Source organism: Musa acuminata, chromosome BXJ3-3 (genome assembly GCF_036884655.1).
Source record: "Musa acuminata AAA Group cultivar baxijiao chromosome BXJ3-3, Cavendish_Baxijiao_AAA, whole genome shotgun sequence".
Taxonomy (NCBI): Eukaryota; Viridiplantae; Streptophyta; class Magnoliopsida; order Zingiberales; family Musaceae; genus Musa; species Musa acuminata.
Genome location: NC_088351.1, coordinates 31,168,293 through 31,186,746, shown reverse-complemented (window position 1 = coordinate 31,186,746; position 18,454 = coordinate 31,168,293). Strand labels below are relative to the sequence as shown.

The following is an 18,454-nucleotide window of genomic DNA, read 5'->3' as shown; positions in this document are numbered from 1 at the left end:
TTGCATACTTTAAGTTTGAGTATAATTGTTTGGTTGAGGAGCACTGACCATGGTTGACTATTTGTGCTTTTTTCTTCAGATCATGAGATCATGTTATTGGCAGCCGACCACTACTCAGGAGTCGTTTACCGACAAGTGTTCAACCAAGGAAGACTCGTTAATGAAAAGGCAAGCCCTCCCTGACAGTATAAAATATCATATTGTGCAGATACGGCCAAACTTTATTGGAGGAGGTTTTACATATCCAACATTTCAAATTTTTTTGAAATTACATGTTTGCTCCTATAAGTTCTGTTTTTGCATGCATATTCCTTAAAAATTAAAAACTATATACATATATATATATATATATATATATATATATATATATATATCCCTTCAAATATTTAAATCTCTCTTTTCTGTCATTTTATTAACATTTGTCTATAAAATTTGAATGAATTATTTATCAATTATGATTATCGTAAAATTTTAAAATAAAAAATAAAAAAATCCTTTATTACTCTTACCAATTAATTTGGCCCATTACATTCCTTAATGTTTCAGAAGAGGTATTAATATCAATTTTGAATTCCGGTTTTTTCAACTTTCTATTGTAAATATTAACTTCGAAGGGATATAAATATTATTGTTTTTCTGAAAAATAAAATTCATATATTAAGAAAGAAGCTTATATAATAACTCAAACTTTTCATTAGGTTGTTAGGTTGACCTCTAAATACTTCACAAAGTTTGTTAACGAATGATTACAACTGTTAGCTTCTCTAAAGATAGAATCCTTTCACAAGCAGTGTTTTTCCGATTTTAACAATAGGCATCTGTCTCTATCTCAACCCTCAGAAGAAGTTTTTGACTCAATTAAAAGAAACACAATTTCTACCCGTTGGGGTCTCTGCCTAACGGAGAACGTGTCGCGATTAGGCCATAAGCCTTGCACTTCTTTGGACTCACCTCCGTGTAAGAAAGACCTGACGCCGACCCGTTACAATATGGTCTTCGGATCCTCTCCAACCGTCATTCTACCTACTGCTCTATTCTAACAATAGAAAGCCAGCCACGTTTTCAGCATTATGATTGCTCTCTATCCATTAAGAAATCCCAGTTGGACAGGATCCGCTGCCTCAAAAGTAACAAATCGAAACACAAATAAGAATCAAGTCAAATCGAACGCTCCTCTTCCCAAAGCGCGAGAACTGTTAACATTTGCCCTTCCATATTCCGAGGGCTCCTCTCGCGGCTTACTCCTCCCTCTTCCTTCGTCCGCCGGCGTGCGATCCACCCGATCCCTCGCCGTTGTTCTTTCGCGATCGTCGCCTTATGGACTTCCCTTCCTATTCGACCAGTAAAGAGCAAGCGAGGATCTACAATGAGTGGTTTTCTTTCGCCGATTCAGGTTCGCTTCCGCATCCCTCTTGTCTCGGCTATGCTCACGAGGTTTTTGAGGTTTTTTTCCTGATTGTATTAGATGGAGATGGCCGGATCACGGGGAACGATGCCATCAAGTTCTTCTCCTTGTCGAATCTATCTCGCCCCGATCTCAAACAGGTGAAACTGTTCTAAATTCGTTGGTACCACTGTTGTTGATATACTTTTATCGAGTGTAATGCTTTGTATAACCATTCTTGCTATTCTTTCCGTTTCCTCGCTATTATATCCCACTTTTGTTTCTACTTTGCAATACGCTAATGACTAGATCGTCCTCTTTTCTTTTGATGTTCCCATTTATCTCTGTTGTAGTTATTGTCTGTGTCATGACATGCTGCCGTGGATTTCGAATGTAGGAGTATCACCTATTAGGATGGATTATATTTTGATTCTGGACCTTTTTCTTTCCTTTCGTAATTGATGATGTCGTTATGGAGAAAATGAAGTCCTGATAATAAACGTAAAAATATCTTGGGATATATAGAGAAAAGAGATATAATTGAACTGTTGCACATGATTTTTCTCTTAAAAGATTTTGATAGAGTTTCTACAGATGTAACACCATGGATTTTAACCTAATAGGAAGCTTTAGTAAACACATTGGTGCAATTATAAATATGCATGATAGGGTACCTATTGGTTAGAGTATCAAAGATCATCTCTAAGTTTTTATCCATTGACACCCAACAGATAAGCTTACCAGGCATACTGAAGATGATGTTTATGGTACGTGCATCATTAATAGCTTTATATTGATTGATATGGCTGTGTGGGGCTAAAATCTAAGTTTTAGCTATGAAAATTGAATTTAGAAACTAAGGTATTTAGGCAATGCAGGAGTAGAAGTGCATATATGTAATTACCAAAGGTGTTGTTGCAATAGATGGGAGAGAAGGTACAAAAGGTGGAATCAGTTGGCTGAATGAATTAATATCATAGAAAGAACATGGAAAAATGTTTGAATGGATGCTATGTGATGTTAAGGTTCTGGATAATTCACAATGATCCTGCAAATTTACACGTGAAAGTTTCTATTTTGACATATTTTACCCCTAACTACAGGGACATCCATTCGTCCTGCATGAAGTGGTTGAGAGGCTGGACGGGGAATAGTGAAAACGAGCTACTAATCAAAGGTGGTGTTGCAATAGAAGGAAGAGAAGGTACAAAAAGTAGAATCAGCTGGTGGAATGAATTAATATCATAGAAAGAGCATGGAGAAATGGTTGAATGGATGCTATGTGATGAATAAGGTTCTGGATAATCCACAATTATCCTGCAAAGTTACACCTTAAAGGTTTTTTTTCCTTTTTTGAAAGGAGATACATTTTACCCCTAACGACTCTGAACTGAAGGAACATCCATTCGTCCTGCATGAAATGGTTGAGAGGCTGGACCGGGAATAGTGAAAACAAGCTAGTATAATGTAAAAACATGGTAGCAACCTTCTAATTGTAAAGAATCACGGGGATTGATCATTCTAAAAAGTTCAGTATGGGGCTCTCAAAAAGAGTGGAATATGTTGCTGACTCATTTGGTAGTCAAACAATTTAACTTACAGATGGAGTCTTATTGTGTGTGTGCAAAAGACTGATAATATATTAAAAGTGATAGATGAGCTTGAGTTTGGGCAAACATTTGCTATGTTGATAACCTTGCCTGTGGCTATTAATCAGAATAGGTTTCTTAATCAGTGCCAGTAATTGCATGCTGAATCCTCTACTCTTGAACATGTTGTGAAAATGACTCAAAACATGAAAAACTTTGTTTTGTTTTAAATGGAAACGTACATAATTTGTTGTAGCTTTAACTCCTTATAGATTAGTTAGGTGCTAGGAAATATTTGCAGCTGGATACCTTTTCCTCTTTTGCTGAAACAATTTTCATTTTTTCAATAATTTTTCTTTCTCTTAGAAAAATCATATTGGGAAAGAAGTACCTTTATATGCCTCCAAAACTAAAGATGCTAAGAATTAACAGTTGTGCTTTCTTTGGTGTTAATATAAGTAGTCCTGTGGGCTGTGGTTTGGCATGCATTCTTACTACTTATTTTAGTAGGAAGAAAACTAACACAAAAGATTGACCATTTTAGACAAAATTAGGATTATGATATCATGATAAACTTAACCTAAGTTTTCCGTCACAAGGGGCTATACGCATGATCTCGAAAATGGGGATAAAAAGTTGATGGTGGCCAAACTTACATATTCTGGAAAACTTTATTATTGAATTCGGAAGAATTATATAACTAATTAGCCCAGATCGGTAATTGATTTGTTTTCAATCTGCTAAGCTTTATTTCAATGTTGTTTGCCCTTAAAACACGAGTTGAATATAATTTTGTATTGCTTTTGCTGCTACAGAAGTCACTGCTACTAAATTCCAAATACTAATATTTGAGAACATGTTTATTCATTGGCACTTACCAAATAATTTTTAATTTAAAATCCAGGATGACTAACTTTCTTTTTTGATCATCTGGGTTGATGATTGGGTTAAACTATCGGGCATTTTCGGTGTGCGCTTGTCTTCAGATTTAGCTAGATATCTGCTGCATTATTGATGATTGTTAGTGAAGCAAACATCTAGGCTTTTGTTTTCTGAACACACAATTATATATTTGTTAATTGATTCTCCTTACCAAATTTTGCATGAAGATATGGGCGATTGCAGACTCTAAACGACAAGGCTTTCTTGGGTTTGGAGAGTTTGTTACAGCAATGCAGGTCTACATGCTACATTCTCTTTTCCCTTTCATTTTGTTAAATATTATTATTGGAAATAATGTAGAATTGTACTATTTAATCATTGTTTAAGTTTTGATTTGTGCAGCTTGTGGCTCTAGCACAAGCAGGGAATGAGATTACCCAAGATACACTTGCTAATGCAGGTAAACTATGAATTAAAATCTTATTATTTACAGAGTTTGAAATAAGATGCATCAACATATCTATATTGTCACACCTGCAGACTTGGAGAAATTGAATCCACCAGTGATGGAAGGTTTAGATACTCTGCTCTCTGTAAGTCTGATGAAAATTTCCAGATTAATAAAATCAAGTAAACTTTCTACCTATTCTAACTTGCTCTCAATTGTTTGCTAGAGAAATAAGGCGTCAACAAAGAAAATTGATCCTGAGATAGATGGTATATGACTTGATTTATGTTGCATACAAATTATAGCTGCTTGCCTACTTGAACAAGATCTTATTATTTATGTCTTCTGCAGTGAACTCTAAGCCACAACAGTGGTTTAGTTCAAAATCAGCGAAGAAGGTACTCCTTGCCGCTATTTCTTTTTGTTGATGTCATTCTATGCCCTTTTTCTAGCCGAAAAATCTTCACCAATAAGTAGTATTGTTGGCCAAAATTAAATATTACTGAACAAAACTACTGGAATTTTAACAAAATATGCTACTCAAAATTCAACATACCATATTTGCAATTTTATTCTATGAAATATATTATGCTACTAGAAAACTAATATTTACTCAGATATGTCACTCTGTTAGGTTTTGTCTATATTATTTAACAAACAATGGCTATTAATTGAATATACACTACATTTAATACCCTTTAACTTTTATTTTCCTCTGACTTGTATGAAAATATAGTTAAAACATCAATTTTACAAATGTAAAATACTTGGTCTGAGTATGTTATCATTTCCAAGCTGACCTAATTTAGATTATCTGGTAACACTACATCCATTTGAGTCGAATACTGCAAATGTAGACCCTTTTAATTTTTAATTGTACATAATAACAAATATCAACTTTTTGGTATGACCATATCTTGATTTTCTAATGGCATTTATGTGTTTTCAAATATTGTAATGGAAAAATATCGTATTTTGGAATATTTGATGGCACAAACGAAAAAGTAAAAACCCTTTTGTTTTTGTTGGTTTTTATGTGATTTAGCTTTGTATTTGAACATTTGGTATTTCTTAGTAGGTGTAATTTTAAGTTGCTGATGTTTCTCTCATTGTGCTATTATCTTATAATCAAGTCATTACTTCAAATGGAAATTTTGTTACTTTTGGTGTTTTTCTTATTGATCATAATATTATTTTTTGGTCAGTTATTGAATAATAAAGTTTCTACATATTGTATATGTTCGCTTTTCTATGATCTCTAGTGAATGTTGCATATGATTATAGATTAATAAACCGGGTTGACTAATAGGTATCGCTTTGTTATAGACTCTTGAATTCTCCTATCATGAGGCACCCTTATGATGGCCATTCGTAAAGGGTCAGTCTTAGACCAACCTTGTGCAAGTTCCAAAGGACCTATAAAAGAGAAAATTTATCATTTTGAAAGCAAGGATAATCAAGTCTTGATGTCTTGAACAAAAGCGTATCACTCAAACAATTCAACAAACACTCGAAAGGCAAAAGAAAATAGGACTTTAAACACTAAAATGATGTCACTTAACCAAACAATCATCGAATTGCTTAGCAAGCCCACACATGATTTACGTACAAACTCTAGGGTTCAAGGGTGCTTAGTTTTCATTCAAACCAATCATTGACACTACCTAAAGCCCCATACGGCCCACTCGGGGTTCAAGGGTGTTGAGATGTTCAAGGGCGTTGAGATTAGGGTTTTTAATTTCGAATGATACCACCCGATTAGGGTTTTTAATTTCGAATGATACTACCCGTATCGGGTGGTACGTACCGGTCCGCCAGCAGACCGGTATGCGGACCGCTCGCTACCAGGCAGTACCGTTGATTGGGGCTGTTTTCACCCCGTTACCACTCGAAATCGGTCGGTGACGATCGATTTCGGTCGTCGTCGTCCGCTACTAAGCGGTATTAGCTGAGGGAGAAGGAAGAAGAGGGAGAAGAAAGGGAGAACCTGGAGATTCGGCGCCGCTCTCCGTCGACGATCCTGATCCGTCGTCACCCTCCCTCGTCGGATGTCGTAGATGATATGATGTTGCCTCCTTCACGTTTGAGGTGACGAGGCCTTGGTGTTGTCAGCGACTTCTCCTAATCTGTACGGGGAGAAGAAGCCTCGGCGTGGGGAGAAGAAACCTTGGCGACGTCACTGAGTATTCGCGTGGAGACCTCGATGTCGTCGGTGACTTCTCCTAATCCGCACAGGGAGAAGAAGCCTTGGTGTGGGGAGAAGAAACCTCGGTGACGTCATCGAGGCTTCGCGGGGAGAAGAAACTTCCCGCAAAGAAACCTCGGTGATGTCACCGAGGCTTCGCGGGGAGAAGAAACTTCATGCAAAGAAACCTCGATGACGTCATCGAGGCTTCGAGGTTTTCTTCTCCCCACGTTGGGAGAAGAAATGACGCGACGTCGCCCTTTTTTTATTTTTTAACTTTATATATATATATACACACACATATATATGTATGTATATATATATACATACATATATATATATATATATGTATATATATATGTATATATATATACATATATATCGAGCGGTACACCAGAGCGTACCGCTCGGTATACTCGTATCATACCATACCAAGTTGAACTCGATATTTCGGTGCAGTATGAAATTACGAACCTTGATTGAGATAATTGATATTTCATGTCGCACTGTCACGGGCTTAACTAATTTTGCCTAAGTCGTGTGGCACATTTACGTGTTTGTCTACAAAGGATTAACTTCCTTGAAACCTCTTATAGTCTCTTAAGTACCTACAAAAAAGAAAACAGGTTAGAGGAAGCGTTTAACTTGGGATCTCACAAGCAGATATTTCAACAAACACTTGATAGGCAATGCAAATTATAAATATAGACTTCGTAAGTTTTGAATGGTCGCGTGACAAAGGGTCTAAGTTGGTTCGCCGTGGCCAAAAGTCCCCATATGATATTGCTGCGGAACCCCAAAGTCCCATCTAGTCATGTGCCGCTCGAGTAGCTCTAGGGTGCTGTATTGGCTGACACTCTACCACACTCCGCGGAGCTAGAAAAACCCAAAAATGGTTGTCTTGATGGCATGTTCTTGGGCAATTTTGACTTTGCGCGATGATTGCACACAACTTGCGTTTACAGGATTGAAATGGCAACAAAAGCCAACTAAAATGGGCTGCCAAGCTTATTGTAAGCCCCCTATATGCTATGTAAAATATGAACAAAACAAAAAAACACGAATATATACAAATATTATATCGAACACCATGTGTACAGATTTGTTTGTGACATTCTCCCCCATTTATTTGTTTGTGACATTCTCCCCCATTTATTTCTTCGAGACTTTGTGCGTCAGTCTCTCAAACGTCTTGTGCCGCTTGAACTAGGTGGATGCCTGTTGGAGCTTTTACGAGCATCGCCTCGCAGACTTTGAAGTTTTTGAGGTCTTTCTTCTGTAAATTTTTTCATCGATTCTTCTATAACTTGTTGTCGCCTTCAAGTAGGTTTGCATCACTACCATTTTCGATTGACATTCTATTGGCAAATGAAGCGGACAATGTACTGTCGGTAGAATCAATCATCATTGGTAAGGATTTGACAACTGTTATTTTTCACTAAGTCTTTTCGAAGGGTTTTTGAACATATACAGATCTCTTTTGTTTGATAAATAGGAGAACTAGGGTACTCGATTTTTTCCGTTCTCTTAATAGTTGAGAAGACAAATGTTACTTGAATTTACCTGCCTCCTTAAAGGTTGGACTTCATGCATCAAGCTGGTTACTAGCCTTTGCCTTATCTTTGCTCACATTTCTAAAGCACCTAAAGTGTTTGCACTCTTTGCATTGAGTTAGCTACTGCAATTCTTTTTCTTATTGCCATCAAACTTTTAGGATGTAACAAGTTTTGCTTGAAAAGAGTAAAATTTTACCCCAATTGGAGCAAGCCTCTGATAGTTTTGGTCGCCTCTAGGATTGTACCGTCATCTTCATCATTACCACCGTCCACTCTAAGTAGAAAAGGTATAGCACCGCGTACTGCCTACTCTGTTCCTTGGTTGAACACTCCTACATTGACTCTAAGTCCCCTACTTTCAGTTATCTTGATGAAAAGCCTATCGACATCAGCCTTATGAAGTTCCTTGGCCTTGTCTTGGTATTTGGAGTTTGCATCTGCATTCTCCATCTCCTCATCCCCCTCCATGAGAGTAAGGGTTTGATGACTCCATTACCTTGCTAATGGCCTTACTATCCGTCGCCTCGTATCTGCTTCCTTTTTCACGATTGGTATATCAACCTCTACGGTACTGTGGCACTCCTCCGAGGCCACCTCCATCCTAATCGACGTGTGGTTTTGGGTAGCTAAGTTCCTATAGACTTGTCGTCGCTTCCTCACCCCTTTCGACTATCTATTTCAACACCTTCGTATTCTTCGAGCAGTTCCTCTTGGTTGATGAAACGATATACTTCAACTCCTATGCATGGCCTTCGCCATCATGTTATAGGGTTTGCGTCGATTTTGTTCTCATTTGCATCTTTGGTAGCAACGTTCGCTCGCTCGACCTTGTCCTTCAACTTGTCGAACATCCTTAAGCGAATATGAGCTCTGGAGCAGTCCGACTTTTCAGTTGCTTCGATCATACCTCTGTATGATCAAGTCCCCTCATGGGACTCATTGATACTTGCACTCGAAATCTCCTTCGATGGTACACAACCCTTCATATGTTAATGACCAAGGCTTTCATCCGATCCAAAATTCGGTACACACATGAAAGACTTGCCTCTGTGGTATCATGATATTCACTCATTGAATCCATTACCCTTCTTTGCTGTCCTGTCACCGAAATGGAGCTCCTAGTAGCTCATGATCATACCTCTGTATGATCAAGTGCCTCACGGGCCTTCTCTCGTGTGTCGCATTGCCTTGAACTGTTCTACCTTGATCCGTTGCACCATTTTGTCTCATGGTGACATCTCTATCGCATTATAATCTTTGTGGATGAACTCGGATTGTGATCTCTCCATGTGTAGCCTCTACCAGCACATCACAAGGCCTCTGACACCTCTGATTGTGTTCTTTATTTTGGCAATCAACCTTTGTCCACCTGCCCTTGGGTCACACAAACGAAGCGCAACTCTAGGATAGTCGTTGCCCAACAGCTCTCGAAGTACATCAACTTTGCTGAAATTGGTGTGCTATTATCTAGATCCTGGGCTGCCCCCATCATAATCTCCGCTATGCACAGCTTCCTTTGCGGTAACTTGAATGACAACATTACGATATATTCTTCAAGAGTACCCGCCTATGTGTTCTCTTTCCTCGTGCCAAGGTCTTTTAACCTTAATTTTGCCATCACAAGTTGAGTCGCTTTAGTCCCTTCGTTAATTGCTTCGTCAAGATAAAATGCATGTGCCTTGAAGCTCCCTTCGACTAATAGTATGCAAGATGAGTTCGCTCCATCGGAATGAGGAACCTATAGAATGACATGATCTCGTTCTTGCCTCTGTAAGAGTTCTTGTCCTTGATCTTTGTCCAGGAAAAGCTTCGTGCCTTCACTCCATGTCTCGTCTTCTATGTCAACTTCCTTCATGTGACTTGGGCTTTTCACCAAGTTCTACCCGAGTTGCTCTGCTCCTCGATTTGCATTGAGTTGATGGTGGCCCTTGCGCCCCCCATTTCACTGGTCAGCCCACCGTTAAGTCCATTCTCTGCATTGGCTTTGAGTGTGCTTTCGTTTGGTATTGTCTTGGGTTGCTCTCGTACTTGATCTCATAATGCGTCCACCAACGCATTATCTCGTTTGAGATTATGCGACGACTTCTCGTTGCTTGCTCGGTCCATTAAGTTTTATGGAGCTATTGTCTTGAGAGACCCTCCCTCAACATGTGCAGTCCGTTGCACATGATTCTCCTTTTAAAGAATTGAAATTTATCCCTCTTGGATATTTATCCTGTTGGACAACTTTCCTCTTCGCATCCTTCCCTTTGGAAGTTTCGGAGATCACCATCTTCTTGGACTACTCCGCCTTGTTGAATAAACTGCGCACTGTTCTACCACCGTGAATACGCTTGTTAGATTGTGACTCATCGCCAATATAGCTCCCGTTGTGCCCCTAAGGACATAACAATATGCTTAACCTACTGCACAGTTCAACCTCCTACTTACGTGTCCTTCCTATGTCGAAGATAAAATTTTCATGCTCTATGGTGTCAAGTTTCGATTGCCTTGGGATGGCCACGGATAGTCCATCGTCTGCATACAAGCTCTTGCATAAGTACCGAGTTCTTCGAGTTAGCAATTACCTTCACCTCTGTGAGTTTTGCACAACTCTTTTAGTCGCTAAACAGTAAACAACACATCTCTCTTTGCATAGTCTCATCCATTGTCAAGTGCTCTCGCTTGCCTTGAGCACTGTCAAGTTTGGTTGTCAATGTCGAGTTGTAGCTTGAACTCAACTATCTCAACCTTTGTGCGCTATACGTTCTTCTTAACTTGTTTGTCTTCATGGTGCCTCTTGCGCGAAGGATTGGCCATTCCGTAGAATGCTAATCTCGGATGCCTGCTCCTTTGAGCGACTTCTTTCCCTGTGTCTCTACGCTCGTTTCCCTCAAATGATCACGCTCATTGTCTGCTATCAACGTAGCCCCGCTAGGTCCTCCACGTTTATATGCCAAGTGTTTGTCAATGTGCTTGTTTCGCTTTGATACCATATGTTATGGACTTAGTTGGTTTTTCCTAAGTCATGCGATACCCTTATGTGTTCGTCCGCAATATGTTAGCCTCCATGAAGTTTTTTATGGTCCCTTAAGGACTTGTAAAAGAGAAAATAGGTTAGAGAAAGTGTTTAACTCGGGATCCCACAAGTAAACATTTTAGCAAACACTTGATAGGCAATACAAATTATAAACATAGACTTTGGAAGCTCCCAACGATCACGTGACAAAGGGTCCAAGATGGTCCACTGTGGCAAAAGTCCTCATAAGTGCCCACATGATATTGCTACAGAATAAGGTAGCGAACTAGTCCTAGATAATATACCCCAAAGGCTCATCCAGCCATGTGCCACCCGAGTAGCTCTAGGGTTTTGTATTGACTAACACTTCACACTACTTTACGGAGTTAGAAAATCCCAAAAATGGCCCACTTGATGGTTTGTTCTTCGGCAATTTTGCCTTTGTGCGATGGTTGCACACAACCTGTGTTATATGACTAAAACGGCCATAAAATCCAACTAAAATGGGGCTGCCAAGCTTACTGTAAGCCCTCTGCCTGCTATGCAAAGTATGAATATAACTGAAAGACATAGACATACACAAACATTACATCGAATTCCCCATGTACAGATTTGTCCGTGACAGCACAGCTGCCTCAAAGAAATCAGCCCACAGGCTGCGTAGCTTTGCGGACTGGCTTGGCTTAAAACTAGGGAAAAACATACAAAAGCCAAGTAAATTACGAAGTCAAGCAGCTGGACAAGAAATCAAAAGCGGAAAATAACGAACGATATACCATTACCATGGCTATTGCCATTGCCATTTCCAATTGCTTCTTAAAGCAAAAGCAATTCATCCTCTTTTCTTTATTTTTTTTATTCATTACCATTACCTTCTACTTTTAGATGAAGGTGGAACTTGTTGACAAGGTCGTTACTTCTTTTAGTTATTCGACTGCCACAATTCTTGAAGCTTTTTTTTTATTCTTCTCCAATTCTTCTGTCTTTTCTTTTGATCAGTTTGTCCAGCAAAACCACTGGGGTGATAAAACATCCACATCAGGGTCAGGAACTGCATATCACATCCCAGATCAAATTGGGTTTACCCATGTTTGATAACAATGAACAGTATTAATATAGTAATTTGACTGGGAACTCTAAAATGCAAGGAAATATTTGTTATCAGTATTTGGGGCCCATTTGCTAGCTTCTGAAAATGTGTATTTAGGGTGCATTCTGGGTTATTTGAACTTGTGATATGGTAGGTGTTCAAAGGAACCATTTGGTCATCAGAAAAAGTCTCACTGAAGTTACTGCTTGCATTTCCTTGTTTATCTTTTTTTCATACTGGTTTTGGTACTTTTGTTTTAGATTAACCACTTTAGCAGTTTATATCATATCATTTTTAGTAGCGTACTAATGTTTCATCTCAAAGGTACTTCTTTGAGATATTTTACAAAGAACCTTTATACATTGTTTTAGTTCTGCATTATGCTAGCATTTTCTTCTTTTCTATAGTTTTGGTTATTCTTTTGATGTCAGATACCTCTGAGCCAAGTTACTTCAATCATAGATGGTTTGAAGAGATTATACGTTGAAAAGCTGAAGCCCTTGGAAGTTACTTACCGGTTCAACGATTTTGTTTCACCCCTTCTGGTGTGTCTGGCTGTATTGAGTTATTCTTTGTTTGCAATTGCATTTAAAGTTGTTGCATTTTGTGTATAAGACTGTTAATTAAGAATGTAATGTCAACACATTTTTTGCACCACCTAGATATCCTCATTAAAATTTGATGTCATTGTCCATCCTGGTTGTTTTTGCAGACAAACAGTGATTTTGATGCTAAGCCCATGGTTATGCTCTTGGGTCAATATTCTACTGGAAAAACGACATTCATAAAACATTTACTCAAAACTAGCTACCCAGGTTTTTATCGGTGTTTCCTAATATTTCTATTGTTTGTCAAAGAAGCAAGAATTCTGTAATATGCTATTGTCTTTGACGTTTATGCAGGTGCTCATATTGGACCAGAGCCTACAACTGACCGATTTGTTGTTGTTATGGTATGCGAAAACCTGGAGATGCTTTTTGTCTACTTTTTTATATGTATTTGTTTGTTTTTTTGTTTGGTTCTTTTTTGTGCAAGCTAGTCATATTAACAATTGATCACTGCTATGTAAGTTGTTGACTATTTGACTTGAGACCTTTTTTATCACTTGTATTTTTAGTCATAAAATTATTCAAGCATAGTATTGTCAACCTAAGCTACAATGTAACTCACCAATGCCAAATTTTTAAATGATGAGAGATGATCAACCGTGCAAGTATAAAAATGACTTTGATAAACACATCACACACATGGGTTGTCAGAAGAGTGAAGTGTCTAGTGGCTTTGAAGGATAGCTGATGCAATGGCTTTTGATAAACATTCTAGGGCACTAGGGATTAGTTCATAACTCCATATCTAGCTTTGTTCATATTATCTTGAGTAAACTAATTAACTCCTTTAGATACAAGCCTTGATTCTAAACTGATTGTTATTTGATTGTGTGTTATGCAAGATATCCTTGGGATCTTTGCTATGGCTCGGCATCAAATGTTGGAAGTCTGCAAGAGTGAGAAGATATTATCTAAAGAAGTTTGTTCTTATGTTTCAACAAGTTTGTTCTAGTGATGAATCCAGAGGACCCATTATTGACATTCACAACAAGGTCTCATGAATATGCCCGACAGAAGCGACTTGTAGGCTGTATGCCTACAGAAGAGACCTAAGAATGCCACTGAATTGTTGAAACTTGAAACTGCCGCTTTAGATTATCGCAGAAGGTCTGTCTGAACTTCTGACACACCCAACATCTCTCTCTTCTTCCCTTCTTTCCTCCCTCCCTCCCCCTTTCCATCCCTATAGCAAGTGGCACAAATGATGAGTGGCTGCAAACCATGAGTAACCTTTGATTGTGTACTAGGATATAATTAGGGCTTTTCTCTCTCGACTTCTTTCCCTGTTCTTGTGCTATTTTAATAGTTGCTTTTCTTACTCCTTTACCTCTCTTCTCAAGGATGAGTCCGATTCATTTGATTTTGGCCTATATCAGTAGGTTCAACTGATCAAGGCTTAGTCTGGCTGATTTTTTGGTAATATAGACGAATCGGGCAAAAATTGTTTTGTCCTTGATTGATGCCCCTATTCAGATAAGCTAGATGATGTCAAGATTGAGCAATCTGATGAACCATTCATTATATGATTATAGTTTCTGTTATCTTTAATATCACTTTTTGTTGAATAATTTTGATGTAGTTTATTTTTGATTCACTATTTACTTATGATTACTGTTTTGGTAAGAGATTCTGTCAAATAAGTGCCCTTTATGTCAATCTCACAATATTCTCATGGTAGTAGTTCATGTGGCTTGGAGTTGTGGTTAATTGCCAGGAGTAGTAACTTACTAAACAAGGACTGAAGAATCATATGCTACATCTATGCCAGCCATGTACTGAGATGATTTCTTACTCATGCTGTGTTCCACATTTTTTAGATAAAACATGTCTAAGACCTTGTCATCGTGCAATGCTGTTAAATGTTTCATTCTGTTTGATGTTGAACGGTCATATGGTAGCATGGACTGACTTTCACCAGCTTGCATGCATGGAACTGTGCACTTTGATGCATTGCCATTTTTCATTTGTGGCTTACATGAATTTTGCAGAAATTTTGGTAATATTAGTAGGATAAAAGTTATCTGATGTAGTTTAAGTGCCTTTTCTAGAGATGTAGCTTGTGTAGCTAACAAATGGTACCAATATTACCACTAGAGTATGTTCTCACTAGTTTCACTTCTTCAGTCGGGACCTGATGAAAGGACTATTCCTGGGAATACCATAGCTGTTCAAGCGGATATGGCTTTCAGTGGTCTTACAATGTTTGGAACTGCATTTTTGTCAAAATTTGAGTGCTCACAAATGCCAAATCCGGTATGGTCTAATCTTAGCTTCTTTGGAAGGCGTGTATATTATATTTAGAAGCTAACTACTCTGTATTTGTGCAGCTTCTGGAACATATCACATTTGTTGACTCTCCTGGGGTTCTTTCTGGAGAAAAACAACGTACTCAACGCAGTTATGACTTTACCGGTGTGACATCATGGTTTGCAGCAAAATGCGACCTTATACTTCTTCTATTTGATCCCCATAAGCTTGACATCAGTGATGAGTTCAAGCGTGTTATTGGATCTCTGCGTGGTCATGATGACAAAATACGTGTGGTTCTAAATAAGTCAGACCAAGTTGACACGCAGCAGGTGAAACACTTAAAAAATTAAATTCTTTGGATTGCCATGAGATCATCACTTATATTATCTTATGCAGTCGCTTAGGTTGCTTTTGCCAATTTTTAAACCGCAGCATATTTTTAACCTGGTTGAGTTGCCTTTTCTTTGCAGCTAATGAGAGTTTATGGTGCATTGATGTGGTCACTTGGGAAGGTTCTGAATACTCCTGAAGTAATGCGTGTCTATATTGGGTGTGTTCGCAATACTTATGGTTGTACTTTGAATAGTTTGATTTCTTGCATAAGTTTAATTTTTTTCCTAGCTTATCGTATAAAACATTTTTTATCCTTAAGAAATTACATGTTCCTAGGAGCATGAGCTGGAGTTTTGACTTATTCTTACTATACAATAATCACTAGGATTAGAACTCTTATGGGTTAATGAGTTCATTTTGTAATTTTCTTGTTTAAGACTATTCTAATTATAATTTACAGTTCATTCAATGACAAGCCAATTAATGAAGCAGCTGTTGGTCCACTTGGAAAGGAACTGTTTGAAAGAGAACAAGATGACCTCCTTTCTGATCTGAAAGATATTCCTAAGAAGGCGTGTGATCGCAGGGTAATCTTGTGACAACTCCTTTCCTTTTTCTGTTTTTATGTGGATCCTATAATCTGTTCAGTCTAATCTTCATTTGGTTTCAGATCAACGAATTTGTTAAGAGGGCTCGAGCGGCAAAGATTCATTCTTACATTATTAGCCACCTGAGAAACGAGATGCCAGCCATGCTAGGCAAGGCAAAGGCTCAACAACGGCTCATTGATAACCTGGAGGATGAGTTTGCAAAGGTAATGTTTCTTTTTCTGTTTAAAGTGCATAAAAATGTTTTAATGTTTAATGAGGACCATATGTAAATATCGCTCCATTTACACGTGATATAGTTGTTGGCGATGCTTGTGCAAGCAGATACACATACATGTTTGAGAAATGAGAGGATCATTTCTTGTTTAAACTAGTCAGTTTCTATAGCATGACAGTAAGCATCTCAAAGTGATGCATACACCGGTGTGTTTGAGAAATGAAAGGATCATTTCTGTTTTAACCAGTCTCTCTTTCTATAATGTAGAAAGCATGATATCAAGCATCTCAAAGTGATGCAATGTTCAAGCAACCATGGTATGCAAGCAGTGAAGTTGCCACACAATGGATGTACAATCTTAAAATATGTAATTAAATAATAAATAGGTAAATGTATGTTGCTGTCAAGTCAAGAACTTGTGGAAACAGTGGAATAGCTAAAAATGCATGTTATTAGACTTCTATTATCATTGGCCATAGCCTTAGGTACATGCTGCTGGATATTCTGCATATGAATTAGTAGCATGCAGTAGGCACATGCCACATAAACTATGTTTAAAAAATCAAACACTTGTTCATTTTTTATGCTGTTGAATGAATATTATAATGATCTAACCTCCTGAATTTCAATATTTTCAGTTCACCCTTGGGTTGTTGAAAGTTTGAGAATATTACCTATACATTTTGCATGTGTATGTTTAGATGTGTGTGGATATATGTTTTGTCAACATGTGTACATAGGCTATAGTGAGAGATGGAAAAATGACTGAAAAATGTCCATTTGATAATATCAAATTCAGTATAGGAAATTGTCAAATGAAGAGTCAGTATGTTTCATAGCCCTTCTTTTCATTAAATAAATCTTGCCAACCTTGATTTTTTGAGGCTGTGACAGAACATGTAAGGGGTCCTTTCCTTTGTACCTGTGCACATCCAGCACATTTCTTTTCTTGAGTATTAAATTTTTGACTTAATCTTTATTGCTTCATGTCAACGCACTGTGGGTCAACTGGGAATCTTGCTTGATGAACTTACCATACTTGATCTTTAATTTGATAATTCTTTCAAATATTGGATTGTTGACCTGTTGCTTCTAATCATGGATCTAATGGGTGGATATAAACAAATTAATTCTTGTTTTTCACACCTTATTTCTTCTGTTTATTTCATTGACCTTGAAACTGGAGTTTCTCTCTTTCTGCCAATTTATTAGCACATTTTATACACATTTATGCACTGCATGCTTGTCAGGTAAACTTCTGTATCTTTAATATGAAGTGCAATTTAATCATTTTCACAGATATATGCCAGCAATTGCTTGCTTCCTTTGCTCTTATTATGGATGTGATAGAGCACAGAATATATTGATCATTTAATTTTCTATTGCCTATTCAGTTAGTTCTTCAGAAATCTCCCCCTCTCTAAGTAATAGTTTCTATATTTTTTTGGTTTTTCTTTTCCGTTTGAAGCTTCTCAACATTTAATTGCAGACTATAGCTACACCATCTGTTCTTTTTGAATTATGGCCATTTCATAATGCCTAAAGACTCACATGTATTTTTAAAGCAGGTTCAACGGGAATACCATTTACCAGCTGGAGATTTCCCCAATGTCGAGCACTTCAGAGAAATCCTAGGTGGTTACAGCATCGACAAGTTCGAGAAACTGAAGCCAAAAATGATACAGGCTGTTGACGATATGCTGGCATATGACATCCCGGAACTACTAAGAAACTTCAGAAACCCATATGAACGGTAAGTTGTCATCCCCCAGATGCAGTACAACAGCCACCAAAGAGGGCAATGAGTTCGTCCGATCATAGTATCACTGCAGCAAAAAAACATGCACTGCTCTGGTTGTTCCATGCTTGTACCAGTTTGTCCGAGATGTGTAAGTTTGTGATCTACAATCTGGCCATTGTTGGCTATTGTGATAAGAACATATTTCGCTGATTAACTGATGTAATATCTAAATCGTGATCATCTTTCCATTGCAATAATTATGTTGTGCACCCAAAAAGGAACCCTTAGAATCTTTTAGCCTTCTTTGTGGTGGTGTTCACACAAGGGCTCTTTGTTGAATCCCACATGCAGGAGTTTAAGATGATCTCGTAGTATCAATGTTGAAGCCTATGTTGTGGGATGCAGAAATCCTTAATCAACCTCTGAATTCGGAATCTAGGCATGTAATTTCAAACCAATGTTTTAAATACCAATCCACTGCCAGTTTCGACAATTGGTTTGATCAGTACAATATAATCCTTTCCAAGCGACATATTTATTAATACCGATAAATAACAAAGCGATA

General features: G+C 37.9%; 1 protein-coding gene across 1 annotated transcript; it reads left to right on the top strand.

The window, feature by feature from the left end:
• Nucleotides 1-1,171: 1,171 nt before the first annotated feature.
• On the top strand, nt 1,172-18,186 carry LOC103979319 (EH domain-containing protein 1). The gene is made up of 16 exons (XM_009395416.3): nt 1,172-1,393; nt 1,466-1,545; nt 4,083-4,151; nt 4,258-4,315; nt 4,396-4,448; nt 4,530-4,572; nt 4,655-4,701; nt 12,564-12,677; nt 12,845-12,947; nt 13,035-13,084; nt 14,865-14,993; nt 15,068-15,319; nt 15,461-15,540; nt 15,784-15,910; nt 15,994-16,137; nt 17,717-18,186. Exons 1-16 carry the CDS (start codon nt 1,318-1,320, stop codon nt 17,903-17,905), a joined length of 1,614 nt encoding a protein of 537 aa, XP_009393691.2. The 5' UTR covers nt 1,172-1,317; the 3' UTR covers nt 17,906-18,186.
• Nucleotides 18,187-18,454: the final 268 nt, after the last annotated feature.

Bases quoted from the DNA above. Each gene is read 5' to 3' on its own strand.
- LOC103979319 (XM_009395416.3), top strand. From the start codon at position 1,318: ATGGACTTCCCTTCCTATTCGACCAGTAAAGAGCAAGCGAGGATCTAC. The intron at 1,546-4,082 runs GTGAAACTGTTC...TTTTGCATGAAG, and splicing joins CTCGCCCCGATCTCAAACAG to ATATGGGCGATTGCAGACTC. The intron at 4,316-4,395 runs GTAAACTATGAA...TCACACCTGCAG, and splicing joins AGATACACTTGCTAATGCAG to ACTTGGAGAAATTGAATCCA.